The sequence below is a fragment of the Xiphophorus maculatus genome, chromosome 18 (genome assembly GCF_002775205.1).
Source record: "Xiphophorus maculatus strain JP 163 A chromosome 18, X_maculatus-5.0-male, whole genome shotgun sequence".
Taxonomy (NCBI): Eukaryota; Metazoa; Chordata; class Actinopteri; order Cyprinodontiformes; family Poeciliidae; genus Xiphophorus; species Xiphophorus maculatus.
Genome location: NC_036460.1, coordinates 21,092,735 through 21,115,051, shown reverse-complemented (window position 1 = coordinate 21,115,051; position 22,317 = coordinate 21,092,735). Strand labels below are relative to the sequence as shown.

Here is a 22,317-nt window from a genome sequence, read left to right as displayed (position 1 = left end):
TCAATCTGCTTTATCAGTTGATTTGGTGGACAAGCTGATCGTGAGTCCATTGGGATTATTTTCAAACTACTGAATATGTCATATTTTATTCTGCTGTGCAAAATCTGAAAGTTTGCCTTTTTGGGGGGGATGGGGGCATACGGTGAGTCACAGCTGATCCGGACAATTGATACAGCTGGCAGGTTCAATCAATATGATTCTATATAAAAGCACAGATGTTGTTTCAGCTGAAAAAACAAAGGCCTTTATAGCTGTTTATATTGTAATAAATTGCATTTAGGTGAACTCTATTTTTAAATAGGTGACTCCTGAAGTCTGTTGATTTTACAAGATTTTTACTTAGGGGAAGTAGTAGATTATTATCCCTGAAAACTACGTGTTCATGTCCTGTTAACTTTATAATTATGCAGCACTTTTGTGTAGGTCCGTGACAAAAGTCCTAAATAAACATCAACATGTGTGCTTGTAGTTTGACTGGATACACTGCTCTCAGTGCTCTTTATATGATATTTTTAAGAGGCAATCCTGCAGCAGATTCCTTTAAAGTCCAATCTGTGGTTTAGCTCAGAGATGCCAAACATGTCAAAAGTGAATCACTACAAATCTGCCCGTCTCAGATGGTCCTTAGGGTTTGTCCTAAAGGAATTGTGAAAAGCAGGAAGCATTATTTAAAGGCAGTAAATGGGTTTAATTATTCATCCTGTGATTGCTTTGTTTATGTTCCGCTCTCTCTATGAAATCTGTGCAGCAACCATCCATCATGATGTGAACCCTGCAGTATGTTGTTAAAAGTGGTAGTCACCCAAAGAAAATATGTCACGCATTGTTATATATAATTTTCTGCATCAGAAAGAAAACTGTTTTTCATTCTACAGCTTTGCTTTTTTGTGTGAAACTAAAGGGTAAATGCCAACCAATAACTGTAATAAAGCTATAATTAGCTTAGCTGACGTAGTTTTAAAATGACAGTGCACACAGAAAAGTACGCTGTTGGAGGATATAGTGAGTTTATTTGGAGTTCTGTTACACAAAATTTATTTGCTGCTTTTCTGTAATATTTAGTAGCGTTATACTTAGAAATTTATTTTCTGATCTTCTTTTTTACACCTTGTCTGAATATTCTTGATTCATAACTGAGTGACATGCACTCATGTTAACAGCACAAATTCAGGAGCATTCTTAGACATTAATAATTTTTCACTGACACAAAATCCTCAAATCATTTTCATGTTTGAGATGCTCATTATGCACATTTTGAACATGAAAATATCAAAACATTTTGCTTTAAAAAAGAAATATTCAAGGATAAGCTTCAAGTGCGGCACATCTGAGTCGTGCAGTAGAGTTTTTTTATTTAATCCCTTTGTACCTACAAATGAAGTTGAAATGTATGGATTTTAGATTACTTGTCTGTCTGGCTTGATTAAGCTAAAGTCTCCATCTTAATAAATTTCTGTTCAGATCATGTGTTTTAAGAAAATGATCTTTATAAAGTTCGCCCTGCCCTTCGCAGCTGCTCCTCGCCGACTTTGATTTAATCAGATTGTGTGACAGTGTCGAGCAGCATACCAATGGAGCTCAGAAATTAATTGCTCCATCGAGAGGTTTCGTTAGATGATGATGCGTCAGTGCTTATCAAGATGTGGATTTGATCTGCATGCTCAGATGAAGCTCCAGTTACATGACTCAGTGACCTCTCAACTTTTTTCCTCCCTCCTTATTTTTTCTTCTGAGCCTTATGTTTTGTTCTTCTCCGCCCCTTTGTGTGTCTGACTCTGAACTTCACACTTTTTTTTTTCTGCCAAAGACTCCTTAATTTTGTTCTGCTCTTTGTAGATAATTAATTTTTCTCACTTTTTATTCCTCTCCCTATGCCCTTCTTGTCATTTTCCCTGCAGGCATCAGAGTTGGGGATGTTGTCTGTCTACTACACTTACATCTTCACCTCCCTGGTAAGGAAATGCATGGACATGTTGGCAATTATAGTACATATTTCATACCTAAAGGAGCACATCAATAATCTAATGCTGCACTCATGTAATGCATTACAACAGAAACCTTTAATTGGTACTCTACTTTGAATTAATGCTTCATTAGGAAGAGGTTATATAGAGGACTGATGGCACGGATTCATTATTTCCGAGTTAAATGGTTGACTTTCTACCTCATTTTGTTGGACAGCATATTAGAGACTTGCTGTAGCGGCCACCGTGCCTCCAGTCATTGAAGAGCATTTTAGCATCAAATAAATAAATAAGTGGTGGGACTTGATTAAATTTTTAATCGACTTAATAGTAGTCTGCAATAGGTAATTTCAATTAATCACATTTTAGTGGAAAACTATATATCATCAAAATAAGCAACATTTTCAATTCAAAATATTTTTTTCTGTTATTTGGTTATTCAACCATCAGATTGTTGCAATGTGCTGTTACACCCATTCAATTTTCAAGCGTTTTAGAAACCCCTGATAACTGAGGTAACTTTGGAAAAAATGCTTTCTTAGAAATGTGGCATGTGGACGTTGACATGACCGTTGGAGACGTCTGTGCCTGCTACATGTTTCACAGTGAGATGTTTTAGACTTCTGGCTCCTTTGTACACAACCTGCACCTAAAAGTGGGTCAATTTCAAGACGTCAAATTGCAACGTCAAATTTCTTATGTTTATGTATAGATCATTTTCTATCTTCTGTTGGTTACATAGTTACTTGATTGTACTATGAAACAGCGCAATTCTGTAATATACATAATACCACTTCTTTAAAGTAAATTATTTAAAACTATGTTTTTTGCTGCTAATACGTCTTTGCTGCTGCTGCTAACACTTCATTTAAGAATACAAGAGTTAACTAAACTCACTGAATACATGAATGATTTTTACTGTTATCTTTCTTTTTCATTGTGATTTTCTTATGAATGCTTATTGGTAAAGTAGTGGTTTTGTTTGCATGGTTGAATGAACATTTCTTTCTAAACCAAAATATTTCAGAGTCTTAGCAGCATATTATCTATTCTAATTGTAAACTTATTAGGACATTTCATCAGAGTTCTTCATTTGGTCTAAAGACTAAGCTGGCTTCTTTGAAGTCGTCTTGGTTTTTTGGAAACTTTGGAGTGAGCTTAGTTGGATGATCTCTTCTGGGTAACTAATCTTATGATAATCAAGCCTGTGTTTCTCACAGCCCTGCTGCCTTTGCCCTGATATATACCAACCCATTTATAGTATGTTGTGTATTCCATCCGTTGACTGAGCTCTGTTTCTTGAATAAAAGAATAATTGATACAGCATCAATTCACAACAGATTCAGTCTTGAGGCACCTAACCAGACAAATTAGTCCAATTCCTATTCAATTACATTTACCAGCCACTTTATTAAGTAAGTCTGTTCAACAGTTTATTAACACTATTGGCAGATCTGCCGATCACATGAGAGCAACTTACTACATTTAAATATCCAGATGGCTGTAAAGAGCATTTGTTGCAGCTTGGCGATGATGGAGAGGAAAGAGGACTAGAGGGAGTTTGAACATAGCATGGTTGTTGATGCAGGCCAGCGGGACCTCAGTGTTTCAGAAACTGCTGGTGTACTCGTATAAGTACAGAAAATGGTCCCAAAATATCTGGTGTGCTGCAGTTTTGAGGACAGTTTTGGCAGGTGGGTGCAGCATGACAGAAAAGCAACATAAACACACATGTTACAACAAATACAGTACGACTAAAACCATCTCTCAATGCACAACATGTCACAGCTTGATGCAGATAAGGAATAGCACCAGAAGACCACACTTGACAAATCTTTCAGCTAATTTCAGAAAACTGAGACTATAAATCTGCATCTTGATAGAGGAAAATTGTTTCTAACAATTTTTCAGAAACACAGCTGGCAAAATTTGAGTTCAATAAGTTTGAATGTGTGTGGGAAATTGAGAAGATTGTTCTCTTGTTTGCACTAAAATCTAAGTATTGGTGGGAAAGGGTGGAGGAAGGAGAGATTCCATTTATGCCCAGACTCATCAGTTTCATTGGCTTACAATTGGGGTGAAGGCTGTACTGACTGGATGTAAACATTAAGAGATCCCTCCGGTGTTGGGATCTCTATGTCTGACACTTAAAAATAATTAACTATTACTTTTCCTTTTCTTTTGATAAGACTCAATTTTCAAAAGCTGTTTCTAATAGCTTTTCCAAGTAAAACATTTGGTGAATATATTTTCTTGACTACCCCGGCCAACCAACCCGCTCTTTAGCCGAAGCCAGCTGACCATCTCCAGTGAACCTGCAGTCTAGTATTTACTGTGTTGAGGGAAGGCTATCCATTCACAACAGGAAGAACCAGCAGTCCAAAAGTCGTCTGAAGTAAGATTAGTTCTTTTCTTGGTGTAGTTAAGACTAAACCCCCAGATTTTAGTAACATAAGGTTACCGTCAATCCCTCTAAAAATGATCTTGATTACAGCCATAATTTCATATTCATAGCTTGTTTCTGTTTTTTTCTGCAGTGATAATTTCCTACTAAGCTTAAGGACCTGATGCTATCCTGTCTGTATTTCTGGAGCTAAAGCAGAATCCCATTGTCTTTGTAGTCATTAGTTTAATCATAAACATAAATTCTCCTGGACATGATCAAATGCTAATATTTCAAAGCTCAATTCATCACTGATCACAAATTGTTCAGTGTTGGTCAAGAATCTTTTTTTTTCTAATTCGGTAACATTATCTGAATCATTCACATTTTTATTGTTGCTGATTGTCTGTTTTATATTTGAATGAATAGCTTATAAAATTAACGGTCACGCCTGCAGTAGTTTTGATGTGAAACTGTCATGAACCAGCAGACCCCATAATTCAAGAGCTTAACTTTGAATAAAATTGAACAAAATAATTTAAGGAAAAATTAAATATTCCTTCTTCTTACCAGTGTGTTCCTTTTATATGACATGCTTTTAAAAAACTGTCTTACAGCGAAGTGGTGTAAAGTTGGCCATTAATCTGTCCTGTCGGTCCTGATGGTTGAATAACCAAGTTGCAGCTCTGCATTTTTTACAGGCTCAGATGACGACTTGAGTGCTTGTCCATAGGGAGCGAAAAGGCATTTTTTTCATGTTGGTTTACATCAAATCCACTTCAGAAAAAGGTCTCTGTCTCTGATGTTTTAGCATTCAGAGGACTTGAGGTCAGCAGTGTTATGTTCTGAATGCTAACACTGTACAGCTGCATGGACTATGCAGCTGCGCAGAAGCATACTGCCACAGAGGGGCGAACTCAGTAGTTTAAACTAAGTGAAACATGAACATTTAAATTGTGACAAATGAGAAAAGTTGTTTGAAAGCAGCAAAAATAATTTTTCCCTCAGATGATAGTTTTATTTGTGCCTGGCCTGCTACATCTCCTTGAAAGCTGTAACATGTCGTGAATCTCAGACAGGTGTGTGATATTGAAGAATTTAATCAACAAAGGAATAAGTATCGTTTTTATCATGCGAGTCATTTATTTAACTGGATGACTGGCTAGAGTGGGCATGTGGTTCAAAATACAAATCTGATATGTGAATTTAAAAAAAGAATAAACAACCATTTGTCCTAATGGGCTCAGATTTTCTGGATGCTTGTTTTGATTTATCTTTTGACATTTGACTCGCTGCACCATATGGTCGGTCCTGAATTCCATCCAGTTTTCTGATTAAATTTTATTCTGGAATATAAACTGTGGAGTTACCACAGCTTTCCTGGGAAAGTATTGTGCTATTCTTTACTTAACTTTGTTTTAAACAATATTAAGTATGAATGCTTGGGTTCATAAATAATAAAAACACCTTCTCCTTTAGAACAATCCACAAAATATAAAATTGTCTCTTCCTGTGTCGTTCATAAATATGGATTCATATTTTTTCTTTGCTCAGGAGGCATGAATAAAATGGGCTTCATCCCAAAGCAGACTTGATGGTGTGAAAACATCTTTAATGATATGAATTTCTGTAGTTTTTGTGAACTGCTTAACTTCAAAAGTCGGTGTCAATGTCAGTGCACTGTTAAATTTATAATATGTTCTCAAAGGTGTCAGTGGAGAGTCCTGGTAGTCTAAGCTGTCCTTTTTTCTGATAGATTATTACTCAAACACCATTTACAAAGATTAGCTTAGGTTGCATAATATTAGGCACTAAAACAAGACGCTTTCCAAAAGAAACTAAAAATCTCACGGTACAATTTAGCTTATAACACAGTATTTATTCAGTGGTGATGGGTGTTTTATTTTCTGTTCTTCCCAGCAAGAGCTGCACTGCTCTTAACACAGCTTAAAGTTCGAGTTCACACATGAAAACTCCCAGTTTTACAAAATGTTCAAATTGTGCATTAGAGTTTAGTTAAAAAAAAAAAGAACAGGCAAAACAAAAGATGAATGATCTGAAGATAAAACTGAAAGGTTTTAATTATGCTTTTGAAGCAATTCATTCTCACTCAAATAGTTATCACTGATTTTCACAAAGTCCTTCTGCATGTTTTCTCGAATGTTTCTATTTTATATAACAAAAGACTGATTAGGATTAAGATGGAGAGACATTTGGAAAATATTTGTAATTGTGAAGTTAAGTTATAGAAGCTGACCACTGATCTGAGGATAACATCTGCATTAGGGTGAGATGTGAGGACAAAGATGATGGTGGCTCAGAGAAAATCTGATGCTACAGTAAACTTAGCAGATAGCTACTCCTTTTTGTAAATTAATGAGGTTCAAAACACTTTGCTCTAATAGCGCTGCTGAGAGGATTCATATCAAGCTGATTTATGACTCATTACGCGTATGCTAGTTTCCTCCTCAACAATGAAATACCATCTTCTGTTCTAGCTCTCTGTTCTCCTTCAGTCGGCTTATTTCTCTCACTTTACATGTTTTCACATTGTAAATAATCTTGCTTTTCTTCTGCTGAAGGACAGCCCACAGATCTTTGTACTTTCAAAATAATGACCCATCAGCCACCCATTCAGTGACACCATTTTCCTAAAAAAAAAAAAAAAATCCAGCTATTGCTCTGTGAAGCACAATAACCTTAGCTGACATTATTTAATGATCAGCTGGGTGCCCTTGGCAGTCAGGGATTGCATACAGAAGCTGTGAGATTAAAAACGGCTGAGCTTTTGTCTCCTTAGTTGTTGTAATTAGTGACTCATCCTATTTATTGTGTTTTAAATGGCTCTGGCTCTTACATAAATACACAGAAGAGGACAAAGGGAAGTTTCAGGATGTGCCTTCCCTCAGTTTTTCAACACTAATTGTACTTCTCCGAACAAAACACATTGCATTCTTTGTTTGCTTTACCATCCGCTTATGAAAGTACATCACCATCATATTTTATCAGGCTACCCTTTTCATAAAAGCTGTTATGTTTTCACGCAACTTAAAGCCCTTTGAACAGGCAGCGTCCAACATGATGATCTCATAGCATGATATACTTTAATGTTTTACCCTGTTGGCTTTTTGTTCTGTTTAAATTAAGCCCATATACTTTTTACCTGAAAGGCAAATCTTGCTTTGTTCTAGGAATCTGTACATACGAGTTTTATGTGGCGTTCATGACAAAAACCTGCTCTTGGGGTGCAGACTTACTCTGTGTTTTGCTCTTCTTCTGGTAGTTCTCTGCAGCTTAAATGTACTTTTTGAATACAATAAACAAACAAATAATTAAAAAAAACAATATGTCAATATGTATTTTAGATTACCTGAAAAACTGTTTCACACAAATTCATGATTTTGCATGACAAACTGTGTGCAAGGTAAAAGTTTGAAAAACAAAAACGATTTAAATTCGATTCTTGAATGAATGTCAGTTTGTATCTTATCTAATAGTAGTACATAAAATATTTAAAGAGTTAAATGGAATAGTACATGCTAATATGTCTTATTTGATCTTAATCTCAGGAGACAATAAACACAACTATATCTGCATGATGAATTGTGTAAGTTTGGCATCTTTATCTACAATGTTGTGTGGTAAGATTGTGTTTATAAGTGTCCATCTAGCATTGACTTTCAACTGTTATAAAACATACTTTTATTTATTATTTCAGGGGGAAAAACCCTATGTAATATTTTTTATCATTCTTTATATTTCTAAAGCATTCCGGTGTGACATGATTTTCTACGCTTTCATTTGCTCAAAAGAAAACTGTCATTATTCCTCTGTTATAAAATCCAAGATCAACTTGTAAAGCTCAGTGTTATGAGCCTTTTATATTTGCTGGCTATGGCGAAAAAAAATGTCATCTGTGTTGGAAAGATATACCGTTAGTTTTCATAAATACAAACACCTCTGGATGCAATATAACCTTTTTTTAAACCACTCATCTCAGGCTAACACAAGATATACTAAAATAAACTTGCAGATCTCCATGTGTTATCAAAGCAGGAACTTGATCTGTTCTAATGAAGTGTGTGTGGGCAGGCGGTTTCACCTTCAGATGGCACCTAATTAAATTTTTGTAGAAGTGAAAGTTCAGTTCTGAACTCCAGATTGGAGTCGCTGGCCATTTAAAACCGTGTCGTAGATCTGAACAGTTACCGCATATCACTGCGTAATCTGATCAAAAGAGCATTTAATCAATCCAAATTGCTTTCAAGAGTTTTGGGGTGTAGTTGTAATCCCAGGAGGGTAAAAGTGAGTTAGAGGTCCCGCTGTGTTTTGATAAATTATGATAAAGTAGTCATTGGTTTCAGAGTAGGCTATTTTAGGAAGAATGAACTGCTGATTATTTAAGCTTCAAAGGTGCTCTAAATTTATGTTCCTAATATTAGGTGTTTGCATGGAAAGATGCTATCCTGTTGGTATTAAGAAACTGAACATTATTTTCAAATCAGCCTTTAGTTTGCCTCCTAATGTAGATATAGAATCCCATTGGAAAAACATTATTTATGCATTTCAAACTGTGTAATTTTTTTACAATATGTCATAGATGCAGGTAAAGAAAAGGGAATAACTTGAGTGATTTATACACTGCTTTCATGCCACAATTGAAGAAATTGAAGCGGGGAAAAGCGGTGTGTAAAAAGAAAAAGTTGATATTATGGATATTTAGAAAACCTGTGATTTCTTATGCTTACTGTGAATTTAAATTTGGGAGAGTTTGTCTGTTTGGAAGATAAATATAATGAAACACTCGATTTTCAAATGTTTTATGTAACGTACAGAAGTTCTGCAATGCTCCATTTATGTTCAAAGAAAAATAAACTTCAATTAAATGTAAAAGTAAATGTACCCACTTATTTATTTTATGTGGTGTTGAATCTTAAGATATTCGGGGCTCATGCCGCATTGTTGTTTCATGGTGATGAATTTCTATTTATAAAAAAAAGCTTGAAGCTAAAGGAGAACTGGAAGCTGAAACATGAAAAAACATACCACTGAGTCAACAAAGAACAGGCTGAGAATTATGAAATGAAAACTCCTGGGCTTTATTAAACCTGTATCTAAGCTGGAAACTAACTGAACAAGCAAGTAATCCCTCAACTTATCACAACTCAGAGTGAGGAGTAAGGTAAGCTTTCCTCACTTAGCTGAAAGAAGCACTGAAGCCAAATAGTTTAGACAAAATAGTAGGAAGCAGGGTGTCTTGACTTGTCAATTCAAATTTTTGTTTATGAATAAAAAATCAATTTGGAATGTTTGCCATAAATTAAATCATTTATTTTCCAGATATTAACGTAAAGAATTAACTTATATATCTGAACATTTCTTAAAACAGAACTGACTACATACTATGTGGTGAACTGTAGGATTTGTACACTTTATTCAATCATTAGTAGGATTAATTACTTTTATCCTCATTAAATTGCTTCAGGAAAATATGAATTGCCTTTTGTAATCTGAAAAATTACACTTATTGGTAAATACATACATTTCTAAAGAGGATCAGGTAAGATTTAAGGACTTGTAGCAGAATAAGTCATAATATGATGCATAGCAACTGACTGTTACCGCTGTAAAGCTACAGAAACTTTTGATTGTAGATGTTCATAGTTGACTAGCAGATCATTCAGGCCTGTAAACATTAATCATTCTTAATTTTCCATCCTTTTTGCATCTTGCTCTCCCTTCCCTATCCAGATATCTGAATTCTGTTCGGCCTACTTTGTCCAGCCATTCACTACTCCTGTCTTCCTGTGCTGACACTTCATCTGTATCTGGTCCTGACAACTCTGACTAACGATCTGCCACACTGCTCCTCTGCCTAATCTGTTTCCCCTGAATCATCATCTCAAGACGCTCATCAGTGTCTTCAAGTGGCCACCCATCTCGAGTCTTGGTTTTCCTCTTGCCCACTAACAGATTTAACTTCCAGCAGTAGAAAATGCTTATTTTTCTTCAGCTGATTTTTTTTGTTGTTGTTTGTCTGACTAGTGTGATGTGAAGAGCTGGATAAGGAAGTAAGGTTAAGCAAGGGTAATTTGTTTCGCCCGTCATCACTGAGCAGAATGTTGACCTTCTTTTCATCGTGCTCCCATGTTTCAAACTACATCATGTGCAATTATATCACCCTGTTTCCATTACCCATACATTCTTCCATTTTCTATGCCCACTTGTCTGTGCAGAGTCACAGGGAAGATGGCACCCTATGTACAACGGTCATAGAGCAAAAGGTCTCCAATAATTCATATGGCAACACAAGCCATGTTTCCATCCAATTGGCACTAGAATTTTGAACCAACTTTTAAAACTTTTGCAAAAATGAAAATGTGAATTAGTCATGTTGCCATGTACTGGTTTGGAACAAATCAAACAGGGTACATATTTCCTCAGAGGTTGATGCTGCTCATGGCTGTAATAAATAAGCTGTAGAGTTTGCAAACTAGCATGAACCACACATCTCAGAAAAATTGAGTCCTACTCTCGGAGCTGGAAGTTCACGATGTCAGAACTTGGGCACATGTGTTTCCAAATCCCCTTTTGCGTATTATCTCTTTCTGGGAAAATCCAGAAACCACCTCAAGCAAGCTTAAAAACTTTTTTTTTGCAAAATTGAAGAGGTTATTTAGAATTTTCTATTTCCTTCAAACATTTCCAATGTGATACTTCAAAATCCACATCAAAAACACAGATTGTAACGCGGCTACAGTGATGCTCAGGACAAACAACCATGCAAGCACTCATACCTCAAGGCAATTTAGAAATCCCAATTAACTGTGTTTGAACTGTGAGAGGAAGCCGCAGTACCTGGAGAGAACCCTTGCATGAGTGAGTAGAATATGCAAAGCCCATACAAAAAGACCCTGGGCCAGCATTTGGAGCTAGGACCTTTGTGCCGCAAACAACAGTGCTAACAATTCTGGTACTGTGCAGCATCGTCTTCCATGAAATTTATTTTTATAGCTTGCACATTTAATTGTAAATAAAAAGCAAGTGAGGATTCAGAAGAGGTCCCTGTGGAGAGGATTGGTGAGAGTTAAGCATCTTTTTCTGATCCTTATTAAAAGAGCAAATTATCATCAGACAATGCTCCGTGGGGTGAAGATAGTTTTTTGCTGCTCATCGTTTTTTAAAAGCTGTTAAATTCAACTTGTTACATGTTGTAATGGTCTCTGAGATTTGCTTTGAACTCCTTACCAAATTAGCGGCTCTCTGTGATTTCAGGGGCTTTGGGCTTGGATAATGAAATGCAATTCTTAACCTGCAAAATTACTTTTACTTGATGATGCTGATAAACTTCAGACAAACAGATGATTGAAGTGAAGAATTCCTTCCCCCATTTTTCGACTTTGGCTTGTTAGAACCAAGAACGTCAATGTATTTTATTAGGACTTTAAGTGATGGACCAACACAGTGTAGCACATAACTATGAATGGGAAGAGAACAATGGATTATTTTCACATTTGTCCTAATAATAAAAATCTGAATGTTTTTTGTGCATTTTTTAGCCACCCTGAGTCAATATCTTTGCTGAAATTTCAAGTCCTTTGAAGTCTGCCACTACCAGGTTTGCACATATAGAAACCTTTTTTTTTTTAATCCATTCTTGTTTGCAAAATTTCACAGAGTTAGCCACATTTTATCTTAATGTTTAAATTAATGAATCTTAATTCATCTCTAAATTTGCTCTGGTTTTATTCATGTCACCTTGTTGGAGGGTGAACCTTTGCCTCAGTTTCAAATCTCAGATTTTTTTCACTTTCTGACCATGTCTCACTGCGACAATGGTGTTTTTAGGGTGTTAGTTTTTCCCCACAAAGCATCTTGCATGTAGCTCAAACTTTTCAGATTCATATGAACAAAGTGGCTTCTTGTACATGTACTCATCTTAGTTGCTTTTGGCAAACTGCACAGGGGACTATTGCTATGGGTTTGGCCTTGATTTTGTTTCAACAACCTTTTCATAAAGGCCAGATTTTTGGAGAGCAGCACCATTAGTAATTATACTTGAAGCAGATTTATCCATCTCGTAGTATGTTTTCAGGTGTGCTATACTCTTTCCATTTTTGGATGATGGATTGAGCATTGCTCTGTGATGTGATGAAAGCTTGGGTTATTATTTCATAATCTAACCCCGCTGTAATCTTCTTCACAACGTTCCCTCTGTGTCTGGTGTAATCCTTGGGCTCGATGATGCCGTTTGTTCTCTAATGTTCTGTAATAAAAATATGAGGCCTTCACAGAACAGATCCATTTGTGAGCAGGCGGAAAATACAAAGTTCAAGACCATAGACCGAATTCTGAAGGCATTTTCTTGCACTGGATTTTATGTCAGATTCTTTTTTTTTTAAATTAAAAATTATTCTACTTCATAATCATTCACTACTTTGTTTCTCCACAACAACAAAAAACCCTGATAAAATGCATAAAATGTTGTGAAAGACAGAATATGAAAATGCTCAAGCGTTATAAATACTTTGGCCAGCTCTTAGGGATGTATCAAATTTTATTTTTTGTTATATATGATAAATTACTTGGGATCTCTATATCTGATCCTCAATGACCACTTAATGTTAGATTAATATGTTCAGATATAAATCCATAACTTTAATAGTTTTGGGGGGCAAAAGGAAAAGCTAAAAGACTGAGAAATTCAACTGGGTTTCTACAGCTTTGGGTTTTGAGAGGAAAACTTTGTCTCTGGGAGAAAAAGTTGTTCACATCATTACACCCTCCACCACCACCAGACGCACCCTCCGCCCTCACACACACGCACGCAGCTTCTCCACTCCACAGCCTCCATCTAAGTGATTTGTATCCTGCGATCCAAGCCTCTCCGTTGGATTGAAAAAATCACATCAAGTTGCGAGTGACTCATCGTATGTTGACGGGATGCCTAATGTCATTTGAAGGTTAGATGAGCACGAGATTGGGCCTGGCAGCGCCCCGTGTGGCCCACTTTCACTTTGTGATGTCATTTTGAGCCTTGATGTGAGGCTTGCAGGCTCACTTTCTCTCACGCACAATCAAGTCCATGCAAAAAAATCAAAAACACGCTTTGACACGTGGCGTCGGCTGACATATTATCCCCCTCTACAAAGCGGGGGCCGTTCTTTCCACCCCCTTCCTCCATTCTCAACCCCGCGCCTGTTTGTTTTGTTCTCCATGTTCCATTTCCTCTCCACACACCCATGATCCCTCCTGTCACTGCGTCGTCGTCATGCATCCTTGCCTGAAAGTCTGCCGACATTTCCTGGCTGTCACACACACACACAAATGACAAAACTTAAATAAATGAACTCGTAGCCCTTTCCCTCCTCCCCTTTACCCAGCAACCCTTTCCTCACTCATTCATAGCAGTGTGTAACATCTTGGCCTGCCTACATGTGTTCCTCATGGAAATAAGCTGTATCGTTTTGGTGTTGTTTTGAAAATACTTTTAATTAAATCCAGTTTAATTTAGTTTTATTTATATAGCACCAGATTACAACTAAACCTGCCTCAAGACACTTCGGATACAAGAACATCCAATTCCCACCCAACTGTTTCCGTTTGATTTTAATTAATATCATACCAATTCATTCCAGTACAATTGGATCTGATCATACAGGGATCCCCAAATCCCCTCCTCAAAGGCTGATATTCTGCACATTTTAGATGTAATTGCTTCATCTTACCGAATTCAAGCAGTTTCATTACCTTCCCAGCATATTATCAAGTTCTACAGATCCCTGTTAATGACATTTTCATTTCAATAATTTATATTGAAGCAGAAACACATCTAAAAAAATAAAAACAAAAGGCAGGGCAATGGTACTCAAGGACAGGAACTGAACACCCTTTAAATAGTCAGATTCATATTTAAGTACATGTGCTCACTGGCCGGTTTATTTGGTGAACCCGTTTAATGCTTATCGCACAAAAGCAAATCATATGGCAGCAACTCAATATATTTAAGCTTTGGCCAACATAAATACGGAAGTTCAAACAGAGTATCACAGGTAATGTGGGAAAGGAGATTTATAAGTGACTTGGAATGTGGGTTGTTTGTTGGTGCCAGACAGGCTGCGCTGAGTATTTTACAAACTGATGATCTACTGGGATTTTCACACACGACTGTCCCTCAGATTTACAGAGACTGGTCCTTAAAACAAGTCCAGTCAGCTATGGCCATGTGGACGAAAATGCCTTGCTTATGAGGGAAAAGACAGACTGGTGCAAGATTACAGAAAGGCTCAGTCAATCACTTGTTATAACCAAAGTATGCATAATATCACCTTTTTTTCTTTTATTAGGAGGTTTTTTGTGGTTGCTCTTGAAGGAATGTTAAAACTTTTCTCCATGAAGTGCATTAACTCATGACAGCCCACAACATCAATTGTTTCTCGTCGTCATGTCTTCTTCTCTCATGTTACCATTTGTCTTCATAGAATATCAATCATTTTTGGCTGAAAAGTTAACGCTGTTATATTTCAAAAACAGATCTGCGTAAAGTGCATTTTCCATCTCACACCAGACTCTGTTTGGACTGTTTCACTTTTCTGTTCTGCTTTGCCTCGGCCATCTTTATTTCTCTTATCAACAGGCTTCACTTAAGAATGACAAGCGGCGCCCTCTTCTGGATGGAGGACACACTAAAATGCTGAAAAATGTCTAAATGGATGCTCTTAGTTAATTAAAAAGAACTCATTTTCATCTAATAAATCATTAACCAACAATTAATCTTAAGTTGAATAATTGTTTGCAACTCTAATTAGGAAGAATTATCAACAGCAAGTTAGTGCCTTTTATTATTTCACCAATTTCTTTTTTCTGGCCCTCCTTACTTTTATCATCCTACATCTTCTCCCTTTTTTCTTTTAGAGGGTCTTTTCTTGCCAGGTGTGCGCAGTTGAATTGTATTGTTTATTCACTTCAAATTTATTGCTCAGAAAGAAAAAAAACATTTCCCGAAATGTGAATGTGCAGACATGTTCCTGTAAATAAATGAAACAAACACTTGAATTTTACTGTTCCCTAAATGCACTGGGGAACATAAGATTTATGTCACCAAAATAAAAAGAAAAGGAAAAGTCTTGTCACTCAAACAGTTTCAGGGGAGCAACCACTGTGACTGTGAAAATGATTGGGATTTAATTAATTCCCCTCCACGGCTTATGTAAAGTTCATATTTCCCTGTTTAGACGCAGAGTTTGAGAATCAATCAACTGAGTAATAGAAAAGGTAATAAGCTGCACGAATACTGACAACAGAGAGCTGCATCCAGGCAAAATATAAACTAATGCTATCATTATGTCTCAACAAGCATGTCTCACCAAATAATGTTTCCTCGCTTTTCATTCCTAATGCCGAGACGACGTGTCATCTTTGTTAGGGTCTGCTCTGATTGTGCTCCTGCTATTGAGAGTTCTAAAAATAAACGCAGACTCTTCTGCAGTCAGGTAAACACATAATTCTGGTGCTGTAATTGACTCCAACTTTAGGGACCTCTGTTGATGTTTGTGCTTAATTTTGCAGTTTTAAAGCTAAATAGAAATCTGATTTGGCTTTGTTTCAATAATCTTAAAATTTATCTAAACATAAGCAGTCGAAAGCTGTCTGTTATAGAATATAGAATAGAATTACTTTATTCATCCCAGCAGGGAAATTATTTGCCTCTAAACAATTAATTTTGTCACTTAATTTACTTAAATTTGTGTTACTTTTAAATCTTTTACTGAGTAATCACTTTACATAAACAATAACTTAAATCTTTAAAGTCCTAAAGGCAAGTTTTTGTCAGGCTTCATAGGAAATGAAACAACCATTAAAGTATGCATTTAAAACAAACTATTCACCATCAATTTTCTTCCATTTACATTGCTGTTGCAAACAGCAGTCATGGCTGGGTGCTTTGGATAAGTCGAGTACAACTGTGGCTTCTATAGCTCTTTATGAAGCTGTTATGATTTGCTCGATGAAATTCTGACGAGACAGGACATTTCTCTAATACTTTCCAAATCTTTTTCTTTTTTGAGTGTGTCAGGAATATATTATATATTATAATTTTTATGGCTGTGGTTTGATCTAAAGTGTTAGCAAGGGGCTGTTTGAATACCTCAGGCAGCTAGCTTCACACTTTTGTTTTGCTTTGTCCTAGCAATGTGTACATTCAGGTGATGTTCAAGTTATTGATTAAGTTTGATCCACAATATTGACACAAAGCTATTGTTCTGTGTAATTTTCTTTCTCTAACTTAGAAACAATGTTTCCAGACCCTGTAGCGTTTCCAATGTTTACATCCTGTTTGTCTGTCCTCTCCATTCACTTGGCAGTGGTCTCATTTTATCTTCTACCTTTTAAAAATTATGTGTTAAGGTACGTAGAGATGTGCATATAGATATTCTACTTTGCCCCTTATGCTGCTTGGTTCCCTTGGTGCACATTTGTCAAACTAAAGGTCTGTATTTAAAATTTCAGGTACAAATACATGTATAGATGCAAGTGAAGAGCTGTCCTTGATTTATCACGTCCTATTTAGAGTTTCAGATCTTATCAGAGCAACATTAAGTTAATGTTCTCAGTTCATCTTATTTTTATAGCTTTGTGAGCTTCGGATGATTCACTACATTAGAGTGAAATAAAGACTTATCTTTGGATGTATTTAAAACTATACCTCAAATGCATTTTGGTGCATTCCATTTTATTATTTCCTAAGTTATTTCCAAATTCCACATTCCTGTTTTTATTTTTATTTAATTCCAAGTTTTCCAATTGAACACGATTTGTTAACCCCAAAGGTGTGTATTTACACACTGAATCAAAACACTTTAATATATTGTTAGGTGCTGTGAAGTGCTGCATTTTATTGCGGATTGCATTTCGTTTGTGAAATTCCACGATTCTGTTCACGTTTCACAGTTCACTGCTTATTTTTGTGACGACACAGAAAATCTAAATAAATCAGTCAAGATCTAGAAAAGAGAAGTATTTTTGGGTACTGACCTCAGATTCCTAAAGATGCCATGTGGATCTGTTCAAGCAAGTATTCACAACATCGGGATGTCTGGCCATCATACCTGTCCGGGAGAAGGAAGGTCTTTTGTACAATATGTGCAGAACATGTTTTCAGACACAGAACATAAGCAGACAGACCTTGTAAAGATGCTGGATGAAGCTGGTAGGTGTCATTATGGCTGAGCCATCAGGCTGAAAACAAGCAAGAAGGCATTACTATAAATAACATCTAAAGTCAAGATTGTAGTTTTCAAATGCACTCAGGGACAAAGGCCTTTATTGTTGGAGATACTGTACATCATGTGGTGTTTGTACAATGTTTGTACATTATAGCCATTGTTATGTTTAGAGGAAAATACTGAGAACACCATCACAGCAGTAGCTTGGCCATTGACTTCCTGCTCAATTCTAATCTTGCTTCACAAATCAGGGCTTTCTCCCGCTGACTTGGATTCCTTCAATAAAATTTCAACCAGTTCAATCAGCCAGCAGAAGGAAAAGTTGTGAAAGATGATGTGCTGTTTTAGAATGGTAGTCTGCATGCATTTTTGGTCTTAATTTTGTTTTCAGTTTGCGTTGGCTATGCTCCCAAATATTGAATTAATATTTTAGAGCATACTATTTTTAGCATATGCATGCTAAAAGTATGTATATCCTTTTAGTAGCATAAGAGAAGCATGCTACTTCTTCTTTTGGTATCTTTTTATGCTAAAGATTTGCCAGATTTTAGTTTGATGTTTGTATAACAAACTGAATCATGAGAAAATGGAAATAATTCAGTGTGGCATCACACATTTTTGACTCAGAATATGTGTGAGCAGTTCTTGTTTATTGATTACTCTTTGTCAGCCTTGTTACAGCTAACTCTCCCTCGGAGCCTGATGTTTGGATGACTCAGCCTTGACAATTGTGTTGCAGTGTGATTTTCTCCAAATCCTAGTGCCTGAGTCAGCTTACTACCAGGCTTGCAATAAAAAGTTGAATTGGCTTGTAGACTTCATATGTCACATCTTTTCTGTGGTGATAACTTTCTATCTGTCTCCATCCCAATCCAATCCCTCTTATACTTAATCCTTTTCTCTTTTTCTTTTTTTTTTCCTATTTAGTTTATCTCTAAAGTATGTGATTAGATCCTGGGGAGTTTTTTGGGGAGGGACAGAGTTTAAGCAAGCCACTGTATTATGATAAATCAAAAATCAACAGGAAAAGTATAACAATGTATACTGTGCCTCTGAAATTTGAGGCCACATTGTGGCACAGTTGTTAACTCTGCAGCAAATAGGTTTTGGTAGGTAGGTTAGGTTTAAATCTCAATTGAAGTTTTTCTGTGTGAAGTTTCTGCATGTGTGTCTTACTCCAGCTGTGTCCCACACATTCCAACAACACACACATTAGCTCAATAGGTCTATAATTTTCCCTCGTTCTTAACTCTGGTGGTAGGGTTGGGACAAAGGCGCATTTGAAGTTTTGAAAATTGTAACTGAAAGTTGTAGACACCATTTTGTACTGGTTGCCTCTTGCTTCTTGAAATGTTTATGTGAGAATTGCTCATAATTACATATTAAAGGATATAATTTGAAAAGAAAGAAAAAAAAAAGAGTAATGCCTCTCTGGTAACCAAGCCATGACTGCCTTCGATATGTGCAACTTTGTCTTTTTAAGATTGGAAAGAGTGCAGGGGAGCTTTTGAGGAAAACCACACATTTTCTGTGTTACTCCCTGAAAAGGACTTCAAAAGGAAAGAGCATTTTAAGGAAAAGCTTTTGTGATTTGGAATCATTTTTTACCACAGTATGTTTTAGGGGGGGTTAGGGTTGTTTTTTTTTACACATTTTAACACAAAATCAGCACAATATTGTACTTTTATACACCATTCAAAAGTAGAAATAAAAATCTGAGTGATACTGTATCAGTATTTACATGTAAGTAAACCAGTTGAACAGTTGGAGAAAAGTGTTTACTTGACATCTCTTACGTAAATTGCATCAGGAGGTGATTAATGCTTGGACAATTAGATGAATAATGATGTGCAAGCAGCATGTCCCCGTCATATTTTATTCACTGCTTTTTGTTCAGAGACTGCAGTTGAATCAGATGGTGAATAATCACAGAATTGTAAAAACTGTTTGAAAAACACTTTCCCACCTCCAACCCATTCACCCACATCCCACTCCCACACAAAAGGACTACCTCCACAACACCCTGCCACCTCCCCTCTGCACTAAAGATCACTGAAGAAGACATAAATATGAGACTAGGAAAGCTTTTGGACAGGACAATGTCTCTCCCTCATCCTCATTCTGGTCTTCAACAGGTTGTTAAGGTTGTGTGAGGTTTCCTCCTACTTCAAGCATTCTGTGCTCTCGTACATTAAGGGGAACGCTGCGTTGTATAATAAAGCAGAAAACTAAGTTGGAGAACCAACTTAGTTTTAAAGCACAACATGAAAAAGGAAGAAAAAAATCTCCCTTTTAGTACAAAAGATCACAGTGAGCTCCTGTCACTATACATTTACCAACCACAGAGTTTAGCTAGCAAGGCTAAAAGCACTTTACAGACGGAGCACAGAATAAATGTAGTCGGACTTAATTTGCCTTTAAGAGTGGGAAATGTGCTCGGATGCTTTTTACTTGCATTATCTTCCAAATGACTTTAAAATATTTAGAAATAGATGCAATTGCATACAATACTATCAAAGTGTTATGTGAGACAGCTTTGAACATTTGACTATAAGGTCAACCTTTTGGATGGTGTAATTGTTAAAAGCCTGCCTTCTAATATTTAGATAAACTGTTTTTGCACTGCTAATATTTTGCGTTATATTCTATACATAAATTAGAGATGCGCTCACTGAAAAGGTAGGATACACAATATAATTTGATACACTATGAGCATGACCAATTCATAAGCATTGAAATAATTTAATATTACTCTATCAGTGCAAGAATTGTGAACTATTTTCAATCTGTACTTTACATTGAAGGACATAGAAGACATCTAATTTTAGAAAAGAAATTTTAAACAGGCAGAGTTTCATATTGCCTGCTGTGTTTTGTGCTTTTTAATAATTTTTCCTCCACACATTTTTATGAAAAGTACCTCCTCCATGTGGACACAGCAGTGCAATAAAATTAAAAGAAGTCGTCATGGTTAATATGAAAACGTTTCCCTACGTATCTCCGTTTTGAGGCTTTCTCCACTGACATTCCTTCATAAAACATAAAGATGAGTGTCTTACTGGAAAGGACCAACACTGGTGGCTTGCAGGGTTGATGGTGTGTTGTGTCTCTGCCAGTGTAAGAATTATTCCAGCCATACGATCCCTGCAACTCAAATCAGCTGTTGCTGTAACCGGCCAGACATAATTCTATATATAACAATCTAAAATGTTAATTTATTTCCAAAAACAACATATGCAGCTACTAAAAGCATCGGGACAAAGTTGGTTTGTCAGCTCCGACATTCTCTGCTTAATATATGTTAATTTCACAATTACCTCAAAGTGAATTTAACTGGCTGACCTGCTAGAAATGATGTAACTGGCAATTTATCTCACTGTGCAAGAGAAACGACTTGGGTTCACTCCATGCGCCAACAACACTGTGAAGTATCCAGACAGAAATGACTGCAACTCGTGAGAAATTGATGGAGCTTCAATCTCAGTTTTCATGTCCAGTTATACAGAGCGGTGTGATGAATTTCATCAAGTAAAAAAGAAAGACCCATGGTAAATCATTTATTCAATTTTTCAATTACATCCAGGTTCATAACAGGTCTGACATTTGGTAATATTCCTTCTCTCCTCCGCCTCTCCCCTCCCCTCCCACGCTCCCTGAGAACATTGTAATTAAGAGGCTGCAGGAGGCTTTACAGCTCAGCCTAAATTTACGCGGCAATTGATACAAGTATGAAATGACTTATTGCCCACAACACTACATGAACATTTCAGCTATTAGCAGATAATCAGCATGCCACTAGGAATGGATTTTGCAACTGTGCAAGGGTCGGCTTCAGGCCGAAAGGTTTTAGCAAGTTATAACCTTCCATCTCTGCAAAGCTGAAGGGACGTCATTAATCAGCATTTTATCATTAAGAAAATCAATATGCAATTTACTGAAATGTTACTCGTCACCGCCTACTGGACTCAGTGTCTTCTCTCACAGTGGTGCCACACTAGATAAAAGAGTAGAGATGATTTTTCTTCCTTTTTCAAATTGTCACTGACGATTACCAATTGTGACAGCTCTGTCTTTATCTCAGCCACGTTTTGCAGAGCAGAAAACAATGGCTTGAAGATCCAAGAATGCAGCAATGGATATAGATGTCTCTTTTAAACCACTCCAACAATTTCTGTTTTTTATGCAAAATATTGGTGGGAATGGTGCAATATAATGCAGGCTGATAACTGGAAGAGGTCAACAGAGGATGCGTTTTTGGAATTTTGCTTAGATCTCTAAACAAGCTTCTAAGTTTAGTTTATTTAGTGTTTTAATTCAGTGTTTAATTGCATTGTCAGCATCTGTAATGACCATAGCATATCCTTAGCATGGATAAATATAACTGAACAGTAAATGTATAAGCTAAAAATATTTACATTTTGTGTGTGTTTTTTTGTTGTTTTTTTTTTTACATAACTTTTGTTATGCAAAGTTATGCAAACAGGTGTTAATCATTGGCAAGGAGGCTTCATTATAAAGGTGTTGTAGACACTAAACAGGGCTGTAAACTGGTGAGCGTCACTTTCCACGCAAAGGTTGTTCTGTAAAAGCAAATTTAATGGGAGGATGTGTGATCCCTCACACAATCTCTGACCCATGAGTATGGCTGTTTTGGACGTAGGTGGTGAGGTGGGGAATTAAAGCTATGCTGCATTGTAATTCTTTCAGACATTTAATGTGACTCCATATTAAATTTTGGTCGTAG

The 22,317-nt window shown here is 36.5% G+C and overlaps 1 protein-coding gene across 4 annotated transcripts in view; it reads left to right on the top strand.

Moving 5' to 3' along the window:
- Positions 1-22,317, top strand: part of grik4 (glutamate ionotropic receptor kainate type subunit 4) — a 349,633-nt gene that overhangs the window by 239,984 nt on the left and 87,332 nt on the right. For all 4 annotated transcript variants that reach the window (XM_023351803.1, XM_023351802.1, XM_023351801.1 and 1 more), the window contains exon 8: positions 1,899-1,952. In XM_023351803.1, coding sequence (XP_023207571.1) covers positions 1,899-1,952 — 54 coding nt within the window. The remainder of the gene's footprint in view (positions 1-1,898; positions 1,953-22,317) is intronic.